Source organism: Cajanus cajan, chromosome 2 (assembly GCF_000230855.2).
Source record: "Cajanus cajan strain Asha chromosome 2, NIPB_CcT2T_4, whole genome shotgun sequence".
Lineage (NCBI taxonomy): Eukaryota > Viridiplantae > Streptophyta > Magnoliopsida > Fabales > Fabaceae > Cajanus > Cajanus cajan.
The window spans coordinates 41,794,697-41,812,522 of record NC_138518.1 but is presented as its reverse complement, the minus strand read 5'-3'; the positions used below and the strand labels follow the sequence as shown (position 1 = coordinate 41,812,522).

At 31.8% G+C, this 17,826-nt stretch overlaps 2 protein-coding genes across 5 annotated transcripts; one reads left to right on the top strand and one right to left on the bottom strand.

Moving 5' to 3' along the window:
- The first annotated feature begins 201 nt into the window (after positions 1-201).
- On the top strand, positions 202-5,636 carry ABCI15 (trigalactosyldiacylglycerol2). 2 transcript variants are annotated; one of them, XM_020372521.3, is made up of 6 exons: positions 205-406; positions 1,448-2,061; positions 2,218-2,547; positions 3,557-3,672; positions 4,700-4,790; positions 5,287-5,636. In XM_020372521.3, the coding sequence occupies exons 2-6, from the start codon at positions 1,543-1,545 to the stop codon at positions 5,377-5,379; spliced, it is 1,149 nt and encodes a 382-aa protein (XP_020228110.1). In that variant the 5' UTR covers positions 205-406; positions 1,448-1,542; the 3' UTR covers positions 5,380-5,636. The 2 variants fall into 2 exon arrangements, with proteins under 2 accessions (XP_082924275.1, XP_020228110.1); XM_083068149.1 differs by lacking the exons at positions 4,700-4,790; positions 5,287-5,636 and having other exon boundaries at positions 202-406; positions 3,546-3,645.
- Positions 5,637-7,809: 2,173 nt separating this feature from the next.
- On the bottom strand, positions 7,810-17,386 carry LOC109809740 (vacuolar protein sorting-associated protein 26A). Of its 3 annotated transcripts, XR_002240684.3 has the most exons (12): positions 17,225-17,382; positions 16,991-17,065; positions 15,999-16,073; positions 15,826-15,898; positions 15,304-15,348; positions 14,883-14,994; positions 11,683-11,749; positions 10,505-10,549; positions 10,169-10,224; positions 9,899-10,074; positions 8,737-8,968; positions 7,810-8,069 (listed from the first exon to the last, which is right to left on the bottom strand). XR_002240684.3 is itself a non-coding variant. In XM_020373128.3 (11 exons), exons 3-11 carry the CDS (start codon positions 16,065-16,067, stop codon positions 8,790-8,792), a joined length of 822 nt encoding a protein of 273 aa, XP_020228717.1. In that variant the 5' UTR covers positions 16,068-16,073; positions 16,991-17,065; positions 17,175-17,386; the 3' UTR covers positions 8,538-8,789. The 3 variants fall into 3 exon arrangements, 2 of the variants coding, with proteins under 2 accessions (XP_020228717.1, XP_020228716.1); XM_020373128.3 differs by lacking the exon at positions 7,810-8,069 and having other exon boundaries at positions 8,538-8,968; positions 17,175-17,386; XM_020373127.3 differs by lacking the exon at positions 7,810-8,069 and having other exon boundaries at positions 8,538-8,968.
- Positions 17,387-17,826: the final 440 nt, after the last annotated feature.

Genomic DNA, 17,826 nt, shown 5'->3' with positions numbered 1-17,826 from the left:
AAGACATTAAAACATTGTTTTATTACACTTTTGGAGGTATAATTCCGCAATAACAAAACCAAATTCGTGTAGGAAGACATTGTTAAACTAAAACTTAACCACAAAAAAAAGAAGATGAAAATAGCAAAAATGGGAGTACCAAAAGCAATGTTCACCTAATTAATTTAGCAGAAAACAAGGTTTGGCCCATTATGGGATTAACGTTGGGCTGTGTTTAGGTTCCACCTTCCAAGTGCCTTCTTCTCTCTCTCTCTCTCTTGGTATATTCTCACTCACACCCTCCATGGCTCCAGCTATTGCATACGGATCTCTGTAGCTTCACTCCCACTTTCTCTCTCTTCTTTGACTGCATGAAAATGAAAAGCATGGAGCACTAATCACTATCTTTTGTTCTTTCAATTCTCGGGTATGTTTGAAAACCACACTTTGTGATTTGGTCCTCAATTTCACAGTGGCACCAATGCGACTAATGTTAATTCCCATTCCACACCGCGAATTTTTACTTGCCCTTTCAGTTTCCATCACAAATTTTGATTCCGGAATAGGTTGATGGTTGTTGCTTAGGGTGGAACCCCTTTGTGTGGCAAAAAATGTCATAGTTGAGTTGGGGTGTTTCTCTTGTTACCCAGAATTTTGTTTTTGAAATGGGAATTGGGTGCTAGTCAAAACCCTGTTTTTTGTTTTTTGGTCCTTTTCTCTTGTCGTATCAATTTGATGTCTTTTTTTGGTCTCCATTTCTGCTACTGTATTAGTATATCTTGGAAAGGTGATAAGGTATGGTGTAAGACTTTCTTTTAGTGTGCGATTTGTTTTATTCAATTCTTCTTAATTTTTGGAGAAATAAATTCCTTTAGTTTTCTCAGCTTTGTGCTTGAGTTTAAAGAAAGAACTGCTATTTTCCTGATTTAATTGGTTCCCAACCACACATTTGGTGTGTGTTTGGATGTGCATTTGTAACATTGATTTTGGTTAAAACTGATTTTCAACTGAAGTGACTTATGGATGCTTTTATCTTGATAGCAAGTTTGCTATAAAACTTGGTGGAAATTTGCAAAAGCTACTTTTTATCACTTCTAGTCAATTTGAGATTTTGTGGCAAGGTTAATTTTACCTATTAATATCCAAACATTTATATTTTTATAAATCAAGTTTGACAGCGGTCAAAATCAATCATTATTCTCACCGTGAAACCAAACACACTATTAAGTTTAAATCTAAAATCTATTTTCTTGGAGCTTTGATTGAGTATTGGATTCTTGTTTGCGTACCTCATTCAATGCTGGCTCCATTGGTAATTGAATTGTGTTTTGCTTGTATAATTAAATCCATTGAAATTGATTGTGTTATTGCCTCTTTTTTTTTTGTTGGTTCTTGTTCTTTTCAGCTCTTTTTGTCCCTTAATTATGTATGTATTGTTGATAAGGTATATATGGTTTATGATTTCTAGGGAAATTTTTGCTGCTGGAGTCTCTGTTGTGTTGAATCATTTGCACTTCAACATTGGGGATATTAGTATTTGGGAGTTAGGACATTTGGTCAAAGATGATCAGGAACCCTCCATTGCATGCTTCAACATTGCCAAGTGCTTTATCTTCATCTCTCATTACTCTACATGGAAGTTCTGTAAATTGTGTGCCCTGTCTTCCATTTAGACCCCAGAGAAAAATCAACAGGATAAGAGCTACATCTGCAGATGCAGGGCATATTGAACCATCACCGGCTTCAGGATCAAAGAATCCTCTTGCCACTGTTTTGGACATTCCTCGTACCCTTTGGAGGCAAACACTGCGTCCATTAAGTGATTTTGGGTTTGGTGGTCGGAGTATATGGGAAGGTGGGGTTGGACTGTTTTTAGTTTCAGGTGCAGTTCTGTTTGCACTTAGTTTGGCCTGGTTGAAGGGTTTCCAAATACGTTCCAAATTCAGGAAGTACACAGCAACATTTGAGTTTGATCAGGCTTGTGGTATATGCACTGGAACACCTGTGAGGATCAGAGGGGTGACTGTTGGTGACGTCATTCGTGTGAATCCTTCCTTAAGAAGTATTGAAGCTATTGTTGAGGTGCCTCTTAATAACTTAATCTTTTGGATGAACATGAAACCTTGTTTCACTTCCTCTGTCCTAACATTTCAGTATTAAAATATTGCTTGGTTTTAAACTATGTAAATTTAGTTGGTGTGTTATATCAGTTTAAACCTTTGGTTCTTCTACTTGTAGATTGAAGATGATAAAACAATCATACCACGGAATTCATTGGTTGAAGTTAACCAGTCAGGTCTTCTTATGGAAACTATAATTGACATTACTCCTCGTGATCCTATTCCAACACCTTCAACTGGACCACTTGACCAAGAATGTTCTAAAGAAGGGCTCATTGTGTGTGATAGAGAGAAGATTAAAGGTTACCAAGGAGTAAGTTTGGATGCCTTGGTTGGGATATTTACCCGCCTTGGGCAAGATGTTGAGAAAATTGGCATTGCCAATAGCTATTCATTGGCTGAACGGGCTGCTTCAATTATTGAAGAAGCGAAACCTCTTCTTACAAAGGTGTGATATTCTTATGCTAGTGTGCTTTATTGATGGTAATATCCTCCAAACTAGACTGTTGAATTAATCAATTTTCTTGCCAAGACAATGGATGGTTCATGGTTGCCTGAATTTGTTTGTTATAGTATTAGAAACTAGAACATGATTGTTTCTTAATGCCATAGAATTCTCTGTTTGAAAGACTTGATTTGGGAATTTTGTTTTATTATATTGATTCTAACTTATTCCCTTTTTCAGCATAAGTGTCAGATTTTACTAACTTGGAATTGTTTGGTTAAACAACTTAATTTCACACTTATTCAATAATTTTTTTTTTATCTCAAGAGGGCCTATGCCATAACCCATAAATTTGACCATGAAAACTCATAAGCAAAAGAGCTTGTTTTGGTAAGCTGCACCAAGAAACTGATTGAAATAAGCTAAAAGGAGCTTATAGAAGTCCTAAGCTACTTTTCATAAGCTCAAATAGGCTTCGCATTGGCCTCTTTCAAATGCACCCTTAGAGCAGTTAATGAACTTAGCAGATGGAACTTGATTTTCAAAGACATGTCATTGCATTCTGGAAACTTAATATCCATGTTCTTGTAGATACTTTATTTATTTAATATTTTGGGTCATTCTCCTTGGTCATCCTGGCTGCAATTGCATCTAGCAATTGTAAGCAGAAGTAAACAACACATTCCATATAAAACCATCTGGCTTCATCCAGATTCTGAGGAACTTATTATGGACTTATACTCATTTTTTTTGGCTGCATCTATGTATTACATTATAGACATTTTTGTAACTGATAGCCAGTGTGATAGTAATATTATTTAAAATCCAGTGTCTTAAATGCACCTACATCAATATTTATGGGTTTCGAGTTCTTTGTTCTAGGTATGTGTGTGTATATCTGTGTGTATATGTGTGTGTATATATATATATATATATAGTTTCCTTTTATACCATACCATTCTATCATGGATTCTCATACCCATATTTTCCATTTGATGTAGTGATGTAACAGATAAAAGCCATGGCTGAAGATGTTCAACCTTTGTTGACTGAAGTCCGTGATAGTAATCTGTTGAAAGAAGTTGAGAATTTAACCCGAAGCCTCACACAAGCATCTGAAGATTTGAGGTTAGTTTGTGAACCTCTCTGGCATCTGTTTTTCTCTAATTTGGCATGCATGCATATACATAACCATGCAGCTTATTGTTATTAGTGTAGCGGATGCCATTAAGCTTGTGAACATCTTAATCTTGGGATAGATCCTGAGTGAGGAGACTTGACAGTTTAGGTCACAACATGATGTGAATGTAACTTGTAATGTATCATGTCTTATTTTTATCATTATCCTCTAAAAGTTGAAATGACATGTAATGTTCTCTTACACAGCTGTGTGTGGAAGAAAGGAATGAAGAATAAATGAAAAAAAATATATTTTGTGAAATTGAGAGATTAAAAGGATAGGAAAAGTTGGAGAAAGATGAGCAAAATGGATAGAGAAAATGTCGAGGTGTTCATTCTTTGTAGGTTCTTTCCTTTTTCTTCAAGGAATAATAAGGGTGTGTTTGGGAAATCTGTGAAAATTAGATTATTTCAATAATTGGGATATTTGATTTTGTTTGGATACGACAAAAATTCAGCTTTTATGTAGTAACTTGCGAAAAAAAGAACACAAAGCTGTTGGAAAATAATCATAAGTTTCAAATTTTTTGATTGTACAAAACAACTTATTTTCGTTTTAAAAAAAGCTGTGTGCAAATTTAAGTTGTGGTTCCACACAACCAGCTTATCTCACAAACAACTTTCTTTTCATTAAACAGCTGAAAGTAAGGGAAATAATCTTTTCCAAACACACTATAAATGGTAAAATGACGTGTGTTTAATTTCAAAATCAACTTGAAAAGTAAAGGTTATTTAGTGTTTTTTTTTTGTTCCAAAATATGAAATGGATACGGTTTGAGAGTTCTCTTAAGATAATGTCATGCTTCTAGTGTCATTGCTTAACCACATAGATCCTTGACAATTATGCTTAAGATAATTGAACTTATATAATATGTTGATTTAATCTTTATTTTTACTCTCAGAACATTCTTCAAGTACAATGGTTAGTTTACCCTCTTGTATTCTGATTAATAGAAATCATTCAATGCTAATGCAGAAGGGTTCATTCATCCATTATGACCCCTGAGAACACTGAACTGCTCCAAAAGTCCATATATACTCTTATTTTTACCTTGAAGAACATTGAGGTAAATTTTTACCCTAACTTTTATTGTCCTGAAAGTATAATTAATATTAAAGCTTAAATATGTGTTTAGTCCCTCAAATTTAGGATAAATTTATTTTTAGTCCTTCAAATTTAAAATTAATCTTTTTAGTCTCTGTAGTTCCAAAAAACTTATTTTAGTTCCTTAGGATCATCAGTAACATACATGATGGTGATAAATTGAGATAATTATACAAAATCGATTAAGTTTAATGTGATATTTTCACTAACAAAAATATTAGTAAATGAATTTTGTGTGATAAATTTAGTAATACATAAGTTTTATTTTTCCAAAATTAAAATTTAGTATTGGGGACTAGAATAAATATTTTTCCAAATTACTAGGACTAAAAAAATCAATTTTAAATTTGAGAGATCAAAAATAAATTTACTTCGTATTTGAGGGATTAAAAACGTATTTATGTCTAATATTAATGATTTTTCTTCTCAATTAATTAATTTTTGTTGCATTATGGCAGAATGTTAGCTCGGATATTTTGGGTTTCACTGGTGATGAAGCTACAAGAAAGAATTTGAAATTACTTATCAAGTCCCTCAGCAGGTTATTGTGAGGTCAAAATTCCATTTAAAGTAGGATATCATGCAATTAGGTTATTTCCAATGTGTTTCACCAACCTCAACATTGAAGGAGTAAATAGTAATTTGTGACTGTTTTTAGTTGTTTCGAAGGTGTGGCATTGCTTATGGTTTTTACATTCTACTGTGATAGAAATTTGTTTTTCCCAGTGTACAATGAGATGCATTGATATTCTTATTCAACTGATTGAGGAAGCTAATTGCTATGATGTGCACATCCTTATTTTACTGATATTGTTATTCAGCTGTGTAGCATAGAGGTGATTAGTAATAATTGTACTCACTTGTCATACTTAAGCTAAAAGGCTCACAGAAGAGTGTGAGGGTACAGTCTTAAATTATTTCTGGTGTTTCATTCGTGAGGTTTCAGTTGTAGGTTATTTATCTTCAAAATATAAATTTGATCGGAGCAGGATCATTTAACCTACATACTAAGCATATTTTTTATATCATAGGAGGTTGTTGTGATGCGTTATATATTGCAGAACTTACTATTTTTTCCCCCATTTTTTTAAGCTTTTGTTTTGTTTTGTGTTTGTGTTTGTGTGTGTGTGTTTTTTTTTCTTTTGGTAAACAGCCTTTTTTATTCAATCAAGTAGAAAATGGAAATAGCCTTTGAATTGAAAGTATAAAGCTTTGTTCATTGTGAAGTTGAGATGGGGTAGTCATTTGATATCCATTTAGCATATCTTGAGTTATCAAAATGTCTTTTTGTGAATCCATAATCTTATCAAGGTGTTTGTGGTATAGGAATCTAGAAATGTATTAAATATCACCATAAATATATTTTTGGTTCCTGATAGTGTATATTTGCCACCAAAGACTAAAAACATGAATTTAGCAAGAATAGTACGTGTTTAATGTGCCATCAAAGCCTATAAGCATATAGTTTTTTGTAATTTCCAAGGGCTAAAACATAGAATAAAGTAGTTTTTCTTGAAAAAAATACTTAGGGACCAAGTATATATTTAGCCATAAGATATATAATGATAAATAGAAATACTAGTTCATTGTTTTTTTATGTATATTTGATGTTTTATCTATGAATTAATTTGGCTAAACTTGAAGTCATACGATTAAGGACATTGACTTAATTGCCAAACTGGACCAGGAATTGTTTGAGTTGCAAAGAGCAAAAAACAGATCTTAGAATATCTAAAATTTTATATGGTCAAATTTTTTTTTTAAACAAAGTAATATTCTGTAGTGTTATCTTTTTAGAATTATGTTTTTATATTCATATTAACCACGCAATACTAGAACAGAAGAAAACAATATATCTTCCCATTCAGCATACAAGACATCATGTATTTGGGGATCTATGTAGAAAATAGGTTTGGCGGTGTTAAAAGTTGGTTTCGTTGACAGTTATTTGTAACTTCTTGGAACAATTTATTATTGTTCAATAGTTATTTTCTCGGTTTGTTACTGTATGTTTGGATTATCATTTCATTGAACGTAACTCACTATTTTTTTTTTTAATCCATCAGTGTTGTTGCTTCTTTATTTTGTGTTTTGAAATGTTGCAAACAAACGTTTAATGCCTTTTTAACAACAATCCAAAACACACTTCATTGTACTTGTAAAAGCCCGTTTATATAAGTGTTGACATAAAAATAACATCAAAGTGTTCAGTAGTATGAAATAAAAATAAAAATGATTTCTTCTTCTTAATATTAATAATAATAATAATGATGATGATTTGTTAAATATGCACGTAGAGTGTACGCGTAGTCCATACTCTTGAATCTTGTATAGTTAAATATGTTTATGTTTCAAATTTAAGCAATCAACTTTTTCTTAATCCTGAATGATCATATTTAGTCAATAATTTTTGTTACGAGTAAAATTAGAGCACAACACTAACTAATGGAGAGTTTGTCAGGGTCAGGCATTTTAAGAATCTTTGGTAAATTTATATAAGCTAAATACGTATTTTTTACTATATCTTTTACTATAACATATGACTTAAATCTTAATATATTTACACTTCTTTCTTTACTCTTTCTCAATTTAGGTACCGAATAACATGGAGTGTACATGTACTTTTACATTAGCAACATTTTTCTACCACTCTTATTAATATTATTTTCTTTCCATTATTAAGTGAAATGCAAAATCTACAAAATTTATTAAATTTCAACCAACAACAATGTTAAAAAGACAGTGACTTGAATTCATCTTCTATTTATATGTGAAGTATGATCCGTTTGAAAATAGAATATTCTTGTTGAAAACGACAATTCAAACCAGTTTCATTGTCCCAGGGTATAGGGTTGAAAATGTTAAAAATGCATAACCCATTAAAACTTGGGCTTCAATTTTGAGGTCTAGCAGTAGGATTATTCTTTTAAAAGTTATTTTTTTTTATTATTTGAATGTTTTATACTCCAACAAGAATAATTACAAGATCTTAGGTGGATGTATAATGTCAAGCAACTTTTCTATGTTGAAATTACTAGGAATTCCTGTAAATAAAATCAAAATTTTGATGAAGATTGATACGCAAATTCTTGGTTTGCTGTCATGCTATGGCTAAAAGCAATAGCTCTAGCATACCATTACATTCTACATGAATCAGGTTGGCTTGTTATCCATGGAGACTCGTATTTAAATGTTCCATTTGTGAATGATCAGCACCACCATTTTAAAGCCGAAAAGTAATCTGCATAAATCATTTGATCACCCATTACAAAGACATGCCAATAAAACCTTTTTCCACATTGCAAAGTAAAACTTCGTAGGAGATTAACGTTTATGAACTGGAGTTTTTTATTCTTAAAACACTGATGCATGTAGACACACATAAATGTTCAACTAAATTATGTACGAGGTGGAAAAAGCAATACCCAACTTTTATTTCCCCTTAAAAATTACTTCAAAGTTAAAACCAAATTTTTTAAAAAGTAAACTAAATGTTTGACTATTTTCTTTTGTTTTTGTTTAAAAGACATGATGCAAGAGAGAAAGAGGAGAGCGAGGGAAAAAGAGGACAACGTAGGGAGAAAATGATATATATTTTTTCTCTATTTTTTCACATTATAAGTTAACGTCCTTAATTTTTAAGAACTTTAAGAAACTGTGTCTTACTCAACATTTTTATTTTAAAAGGAAAATCCCCAAAAGAGTTAGATCAAACACTATTCAAGTGTAGAGTATGTATCACTAGAATTCATTTTCTAGTCTTAAGTTCCTTTACATGACAGGGCAAAGTTGGATGTTAAAATTTAGGAGATAGTTATAGTTACATACCCATCGATGAAAAGGGAAAAAAATAGAATAGAATAGTATCCACTTTCAAGTAACTACAGTGACATTATTAGAAAACTTACCACTCACAAGTGGTGACACAAAAAGAATAATTCCTAATCCTCTGTCATAAGATTCAGGATTTTTCATTTAGCCGATATACTGTGATTTCTTGCTGTTTGAAGTACCGTCTGTCCTCTTCATCCACAAGAACAAGATTTATAAAATACTTCACACTGAACTTGTTATTGATGTTGTGGTATGTGGGGGTCAACTCATATGGACTCATGAACAATCTCACAGGAATTGATTCTCCTGAAGAAGCAATATCAACAATTCTAATATATAACTATGTACAAATTTGAAGTATGATAAACTACAATAACCTGAATTGAAATACTAAGCAAAATATTAGTTAAAATTTGAAAGTATTTAGTGTATGCTAATTACAACCATTAAAATATTATTCACAATAACAAATATTATGAAAAAGAATGATTTTTTCTTGTATTGAACGAGAAATTGTGCAAATTGTTACTAAAGATCTTGCACTGGGATTAATTATACTCACTTTCAACAAATATGATGTGTGTTCATTTGATTATTGCACTATACATTTGTGTTGAGTTAAACTAATTCTATTCTGTTTCCTTTATCCCCATCATCCACTGCCCCTTTATTCCCAGAATAAAACTTATCCACTAGTCTAGTATTCCAATTAATTTTTCAACTAAATATTTAAAAATACAAGATAATTTCCAAACATTGAATAAGGGATTACATTAGACCAGGTAAAACAACAATAATGTATGCACCAAACACTTAAAAAATATTATTATTCCTAGAAAAATTATAAAAGTGAAAAATGTAGGGGAGACGAAAAAGTGGGGAGGCAAAATAAAATAGAAATATAGATCTCAAGATCTATGTGAACTGAGTTTATTTCCTTTTCCTTTTACCATTGTCCTCTTTTTTAATATTTCATAGTACTTAGTATGTTTTTCTTTGTATTTCCTCTAACTCTAATCTAGGTTAATGTTTATAGCATCATTTCTTTTTAATATCAGAGACAAGTTCCAACATCCAATGCATAATCAAACTCAACATATCTGTTAACACAAGATTAGGATAGGGATGCCATTTTGCCAAACACTCACTACAAGACAAACATCATGCATATTATATAGAGTGGAGAATCATTTTTTATTTTTCAAAGAACTGAAGTATACTATAAAAACTGCAAACCTCGGACAGGAACACCATCCATCAATTCAAACTTTGAGAGGGTCTCCGTCTCAACATATGTATTGGTCCCAGATCCAGTTGACTCTCGGCGCCTGATTTCAAGTTCCATGGTTTTTATTTTGATTCTCACCAGAAGAAAATATATTTTGCCGACGATGACATCCTTCAGATGATACCTGTTAATTTTTTAATTACTACAAGCAAGTTTCCTTTAATCTTCTTTAAGAGCATTGAAGAAGTATATTTAATCATGATCTATTTCAGACTCACTTGCTTTTACCATATTCAAACTCTATGTGTAAGCACTCTTCAATTCCTACTTCCATCTGCATTAAGCATAAACGAAACAAAAAGTTGAGCTGATATTATGCAGTACCAATTCTCATCAGGACATACCATTAGATTAACAACCATATAACTTGTGAACTAAAAACAACCATATAACTTGAGCAAACACATAACAGCATCAATCAGAGCAAGGCATGTATATGGTATTACATGAATGGAAAAATACAAATTTAATGTGATCAACCAAAACTTTACAGTACATTGTCTATTAGGCAATTAGCGATATTCATCTACTGGTAACCACCATACACTACTCACCTTAATGCTGTTATTAATCAGTGGAGCTGGAGAATAATTGTGTACCTGAAAAGAGATAGTAATAAAAATAAAGGTTTAATTTAGGAAAAATAAAAAATTTATTCTGTATCAACCTGAAATTGACATAAAAAGGAATATATACAGTAATTACTACAACAACCAGAGTAGAAAAAAACATAGAATCTTGTCATAGCACGATCAAGCAAGAAACAGTATGTTGGAGGCTTGAGGCACAAAAGTTCCTCCGTTATGCTTTGTAATATACAAATCCAATAGATGATTCGGTTTACTTCTATAATATACAACATTCAAAATCTTTAGTACTGGTCACACTTTCTACCCAGAAAAAGGGCCCCTTTTAAAAAGAAAACTGTGAATTTTTCGTAGGTCACCATAATTATCTGCGTATAAGGACCACAAAATGAATACATTGCAGCACCTTTCACAAATAATTTGATATTACAAAAAGGACAGAGGTTCAAAAGTTGAGGAAATAAAAGTATAATCAAATAAGTGACATTGTCATAATTTAAGAGGAAAAATCAATATACAACATAGTGAATTAAGTTGCAGCATAAATCTATTCTTAACAATGATTTAATGCCACACCATTTATTTGGACAGAATTAGATGTTTGACTTCTATGCAAAGCACATTTCTTTTCTAATGAAGTCTTAATAACAGACATGTTTTCTGTTTTGAACTTTTATTAAGGAGGAGGTTGGAGGTTTCCTTATTTCTTATCCTTCCTTCTATTTTCTAATCTTTTCCCATTTTCTCAATAAAGTTCTTTTATCTAAAAAAAAACTATCTAAACATTGTGTCTACCACAAATTTGGTTTCTAGAATTTTCACACAGTGCCTGCCTCGTTGTCTTGAAACTAATTCAGTTAGTAGTACTAGAGTGCATTTGATGTACGTTGAGAATATTTGAGGAAATAATTTACAAAAACAGATGAACATATATACAAAAACAGAATCAAAAGGGAATATGGTGACAGTTGAATGTAAATATTATATAATCATATAGGTCATATTATTGTTTGTTTTCACATGATTCAAACATACGGTCAAGAACAACTTACCCACAAAAATTCCATATGATAATAAAAAACAATTGGAAATGTGTAGCAAGCAAGCTTTGAAAGTCATGATTATATAGTAGAAAATCAACTCACTATAAAATCCATGTATTCCACAATGTTGTTGACATAATTTCGACTAATTGTCACTTTCAAAATGTACCTGCATGATTGCCAAAAGAGGATCTAACACATTCAGTTAAACCATTATGTTCATTTCCTTATACCTTGAAGTAAATTTTTGGCTGATGACAATATTGATTGAAATAAGTAAAACGAGAACAATAAGACACAACCAATAACACAATCAACTATTAAGATAGTCTAATGGTAACCATGGATTTAAATTGGTTAGAGGACGACCCAACTAGTCCACAAATCAACTAAACCACCCATGGTGTGTGTTCTAGGAGAAGGCATAGAGGGCAAGAATGACTGATACAATGACAGTTATAAGGAGAGTAACTAGTAGCAGATATATATTAGGATGGCTATAACAGCTGTTACTTATTACAAATATATGTTATAGTGGTGCATGAAAATAGCTGTGTGCGCTGTAATTCAGTAAATCTGGACAGACAATATTCTTTACAATTTATAAGACTTTGGGACGACAATCATTTGCTGTATTGTAGCTTTTATAATCCAAGGAAAAGCTTAGAAGCCAAAACAAAATGTTATCATGATAAGGCACCGATATTATGAATAAGCTAACTATTAGATTTATGAGATTTTCCTTTATTTAAATTTTGAATAAATTTTAGATAGGTTATTTGTTATTGTTACAATTTTATCTTTTATATTTTGTTTTCAATTATTCAATATAATCTCAATAAGTAGAGTTGTTAGTAGATAAGATTTGTTAAGAATTTTAAATTGATTGTAAGCCTATACATAGACATCCTCTTCAATGAATTTTTATGATAATTTTAATAATAATTTTTCATCTTCAATTTTAATTTCAATCTGTCTGCAAGATCCAATTTTTCTATATTTTTCACAAAATATTTCCAACAGTGGTATCAAGAGCTTGTTTCAAAATATTTCCTACTAGCTATGAGGAAAATTTTTATTGAATGCTAAACACAGTAAGGTTGAATGCTAAATTGAGTGATTTATTGCTCAAGCAATTTTGGTGCAAGGGTGTCTACTTTCACCAATTCACCTGCAATTCCAATGTTTAATGGTGAAAATTATCATATTTGGGCCGTCATGAGGAAATTTGTTTTAAGATCTCAAGGTTTATGGAACATTGTAATTTCTGAAGTTGACCCACCACCATTGAGAGAAAATCCAACCATTGCACAAGTTAAAGCTTATGAGGAGAAGCTGAAGAAAGATAAAGTCATCACTTGCCTACATGCAGGACTTGTAGATCATGTTTTTACTAAAATCATGGACTTGGAAACACCTAAACAGGTGTGTGGCAAGATTCAAGATGAATTTGAAGGCATTAGCAAAGTCAAATTTGTTAGGCTTCTCACTTTGAAGAGAGAATTTGAATTGATGAAGATGAAGGAGAATGCATCTGTGAAAGATAATTATGACAGATTAATGGACGTTGTGAACCAAATGCGAATTCTTGGTGAAACATCATTTAAAAGATCAGAAGCTTGTCGAAAAAATCATGGTTTTAATGCCAGAAAGATTTGAAGCCAAGATTTCTGCAATTGAAGAGTCTAGTGATTTGCAAACTCTTAGAATTACTAAATTGACAAGCAAGCTTCACGCATAAGAGCAAAGAGTCTTCATTAGAAATGATGAAGCTGTTCAAAGACAATGGAAGGAATTTTGGAAAGTCACAAACTTTCAATAAGAACAAAGGAAAAATTGAAGATTCTTCGAGAAAAGGAAATTTTTTGCCTTGTTTTCATTGCCAAAGAACCAGCCATGCTAAAGAAGATTGTTGGTTTAAAGATAAACCCTTTTCTAGTGTAATTTTTGCAATAAAAATGGCCATAGAGAAAAGTATTGCAAATTAAAGAAGAATCAACCTGAACAACAACTAGAAAAGCAGACAAATGTGATTGAAAAAAAAAATGATGATGAAGATGAGTATTTATTTATAGCATCTCAAGAATTGAATACTTTCTCATTGACAATGGTTGCACTAGTCACAGGACTAAATGTTTATCATTTTTTATCTCCATTGACAAATAAATTGAATTGAAAGTCAAGATGGGAAATGGTGAAATTGTGCAAGCCAATGGAAAAAGAACAATTTCTATTTCAACTAAGAAAGGTATGATAATTGTCAAAGATGGTTCTTTACATTCCAAAATTGGATCAAAATCTTCTTAGTGTTCCACAAATGTTAAGGAATGGGTATGAAGGCTCTTTTAAAGAGAATTATTGTTTTAACATGGATGAACATGGTTTAGAGATTGCAAAGATTGAGATGACCAAAAACAGTTTTTTATTTGAAATTTGATTTAGTTGAAGATCATGATTTTATTCCTCAAATTGATGAGTAATGTTTGGCATGAAAGATTTGGTCACACTTTCATGCAAGATGTATTTGATATGACAAATCCCAGTAAATGGTATTTAAAGATAGGAGGAAGAATTAAATTGAATGACAATGAAAGACAATGACTTGGGTCAAGAAATTGATGTGCAACAACTTGATGACATGGCACTTCAAAAATCAAGTTTTGGAGATCATGAAACTAAAATTTGTGATGTTCATGGCAAATCTCAAGGATGAGTGTTAGATTTATGAGATTTTCCTTTATTTAAATTTTAAATTTTGAATATATTTTAGATAGATTATTTGTTATTGTTACATTTTTATCTTTTATATTTTGTTTTCATTTATTCGATATAATCTCAATAAATAGAGTTTTTAGTAGATGAAATTTGTTAGGAATTTCAAATTGATTGTAAGCCTATATATAGGCATCCTCTTCTATGAATTTTTATGGTGATTTTAAATAACAATTTTTCATCTTCAATTTTAATTTCAATTTGTCTACAAGATCCAATTTTTCTATATTTTTCACAAAAATATTTCCAACAGACAATATTATGCTTCTAGGTGAAGTGTTTCTTTCACATGTTATTAGAGCCAAGTTGATCAAGTGCTCTTGACTCTAGCAACAAAGTAGCCACCTTTTACCTCCTTACCCCATTCTCTCTTTTGTTTCCAACAAGAGTATATTAAATTTCAGTTCAATAATCTTTAACTGTTAGCTGCTTGCCATTTTAAAAATGAACTCTAGAGAATTGAATTATTCCAACATATTTATTGAAGAAAAGCAGAGAAAAACAGAGAGGAATTGAAAATTCAAGGTTACCTAAGCCGAACATTGATTCCACTGTATGATTCATATGGCATTTCAACACAGGAGAATTCAAATGGGTATGTTTTCCTTTCATATAAATTTCCAGGAACATCAAGTTCGCGTACTGCACATAAATTACAGTGAGTTAAAAACTCCAGCAAATTATCATATAAACTCTTAGAAATGTTACATCAAAAGCATCATGATGCTCCCCACAAAGAGAGCAAGCCACTTTGGAGGGGACAAGGCAATAAAAAAAAAATGCATATTAGAGCTTTTAAATATAAACAAGATTTAGATGTGCCATGTATTATAAGTATGATAAGCGAATATGTAATTATTCAAACCTCTAAAAGAAAAGCTGAGAATAGTAACAGATCAGACAGGAAAAGGTATAAAAGGAAAGATAAGAGTTTTATAAGATTAAACTTACCTAGAGAAGTAAAGTCATAGAAGTTGCCTCTATCAAAATACAACTCTGCAAGGAAGAAAATGAGCTAATGGAGCATCATTCATTGTATACACACAATACTAAAAAATAATGCCCTACAGAAGTCATTGTACACAAAATTAACTTCATATACCAACAATTCCCATGGAGAAAATACAAAATAACATGAATACAAAAACTTTTGATTACAAAAGCTTTTCACAATTTTAAGAACTAAATAATCCAGCTTCCATTTTGCTATTTATCTTGAATATGATATATCTACATTCAACCCCAAGCTCAGGTCATAATAAACAAACAAAATTATAAATAATAAATAAATAAATATGGATATACTTGTACCGATCCAAGCTAAACACTATTTTTCATGTAAAGTAACAAACACAAAAACACATAAATAAAAATCAGATGCAATTAAAGGGTACTACCATCAGTAAAAACGGATATTGAATTTACAGAGAGCAATCCTAGATTTATACCAAAAAAATTGGAAAGGAAACACACCTATTTGACCAAGAAGCTCAATTTTTACACCATTATGTTCGACCTTCTTCCCGTTTGTAGGTTCTATAATAACCTGGTACCGAAGTTTCAACAATTATATTCCAGTTTACTAACAGAACAAAATCCCCACATCAAAGGTAAAACACAACAGTTGATGATGCCATGTAGCGTACCTCCCCAACTATATTCTCATGACTTTGAAAAAGAGGAACCATGACCATTTGGCCATTTTCCTTTTTCATGCGAACCTAGCAAACATGAGAGAGTACAAAAGAGTAAATCATGATGGGCTTGTTAAGAACTTTTAAAAAATGAATGAAATCCAAATCCTACTTAGTGTTATAGTAATAAAAATTTACATAACAATAATGGGGAAGTAACAAAACAAACAACAGAAAGTTTTCCCATAGCAATAATATACGTAGAGGGATTAACATGTTACTATAAGAAAGAACAACAACAAAATACCAAACCAGACATCCCAAACCTTGAATAAAAATTCAGAAACTGAACATTGGTACGTAAAGACCAAGTCACCAATGTGGGCTAGCCACTTTCTGTTACATAAATTAGCCCATTTTTTCATTACCATGCCAATCAAATCATTACTAGACATGACATGAATTTCATGCCACATGCGGGTCAGATAAGGAGCAAATGTATAAACGCCCATGGATTCTGATATTGAAACCATTTATTCCTCCCATAAGTCCAAAGTTTTATGTTGCAGTCACTTTTGTGGTTGGTTTCGTTGAAATCCTTGATATCATGGAAAATCATGAACAAATACAGTAGATGCAGCCATAATTGTGGTCTCTTAGTCGCAATCCTTGATATTATGAAAAATTGCAAACAAATACAGACAATCGAAGACCACAAAAAACCTTAACATTGTGGCCGCAATTGTTGTTCCAAACCAATTTAACTGGTTACAGCACTCTGGCTCTGATGAAAAGAGGCACAAAGAGCTTCCTTTATGAAAAGCTTATTTGAGATACACACACAAAGGTCCAACTTTCACACCAATAGACTAGAACAAAATAACATAAAATAAAAATAAGGAAGCCCCATAAAGCACAAATTTTAAACATGATGTGAAAAAAAATAAGGGCTCATTCAATTCATTCATTCACATCAGTGAATTGCGCCTTAACCAACAACACACCTGCTTGCGAGTTCTTCCATCGGCAAAAGCGATTAAGATCTTGCATGGAGGCTTGAAAGCTCCCGCAATTATATTCTGATCAAACAATGCACACACGTGAGGCAAATTGATCAGCACATCTTAAGAAACAATTGCAATGCAAAAACAACAACAAAAAATGAATGGTAACAAAGACGATGATGACCCAATTGCGTTCACGTTTGTTTATTTTCGCCTTCAGAAAGAGAAACCCACCATGGTTTTTCAGAAAGAGTGAGGAAAAAGGAAGAATCTTGAGAAAAAGGGTTATGGAAATGGAAAACGGAATGGGAAGCAGCACATGCAAATGCAACAAACAGTCCACAGTGACAAAGCCAGGAACGTGCGTGTAGGTAAAGCTATTCTGAATTCTGATTATTTGAAAGTACTCGTTTGTTTAATTTAAGGTACATGTACGACGTCACTGTGAATTGTGAATAATTACTTTTGTTTTTACCCGATTATAACTATAATTTTTGAAATATTATGAAGTTTTTTTTTTTTGTTCATCCTTAGAGTATCTAGAGTCGATAGGAGTGACTAATCTTCTCGCTACGTCGGAGGCACCTCAAAGAGTGGGATAGCTGGCCTCAAAATTTAATTAGACTGCATACACAAGGCAGGATTCGAACCCCTGACTTTACTTAAGCGTAGATCAACCCCTACCGCTGAACCACACGCTTGAGGTTGGAATATTATGAAGTTGGAGCTTGGAGAAGTATTTACCAAAAAAAAAAAAAAAAAATTCTTACATGAAGAATAAAGTGAGTAAATTTATGTTGGGGAGTTTGAAATAAAAAATTTGGAAGATACTAAAA

Excerpts from the sequence above, each read along its gene's own strand:
- ABCI15 (XM_020372521.3), top strand. The coding sequence starts at position 1,543 with ATGATCAGGAACCCTCCATTGCATGCTTCAACATTGCCAAGTGCTTTA. Across the intron at positions 2,062-2,217 it reads GTATTGAAGCTATTGTTGAG|ATTGAAGATGATAAAACAAT; the intron begins GTGCCTCTTAAT and ends TTCTACTTGTAG. Across the intron at positions 2,548-3,556 it reads CGAAACCTCTTCTTACAAAG|ATAAAAGCCATGGCTGAAGA; the intron begins GTGTGATATTCT and ends GTGATGTAACAG.
- LOC109809740 (XM_020373127.3), bottom strand. Across the intron at positions 10,225-10,504 it reads TGATTAATAACAGCATTAAG|ATGGAAGTAGGAATTGAAGA; the intron begins GTGAGTAGTGTA and ends TGCTTAATGCAG. Across the intron at positions 10,075-10,168 it reads TTTGAATATGGTAAAAGCAA|GTATCATCTGAAGGATGTCA; the intron begins GTGAGTCTGAAA and ends AAAAATTAACAG.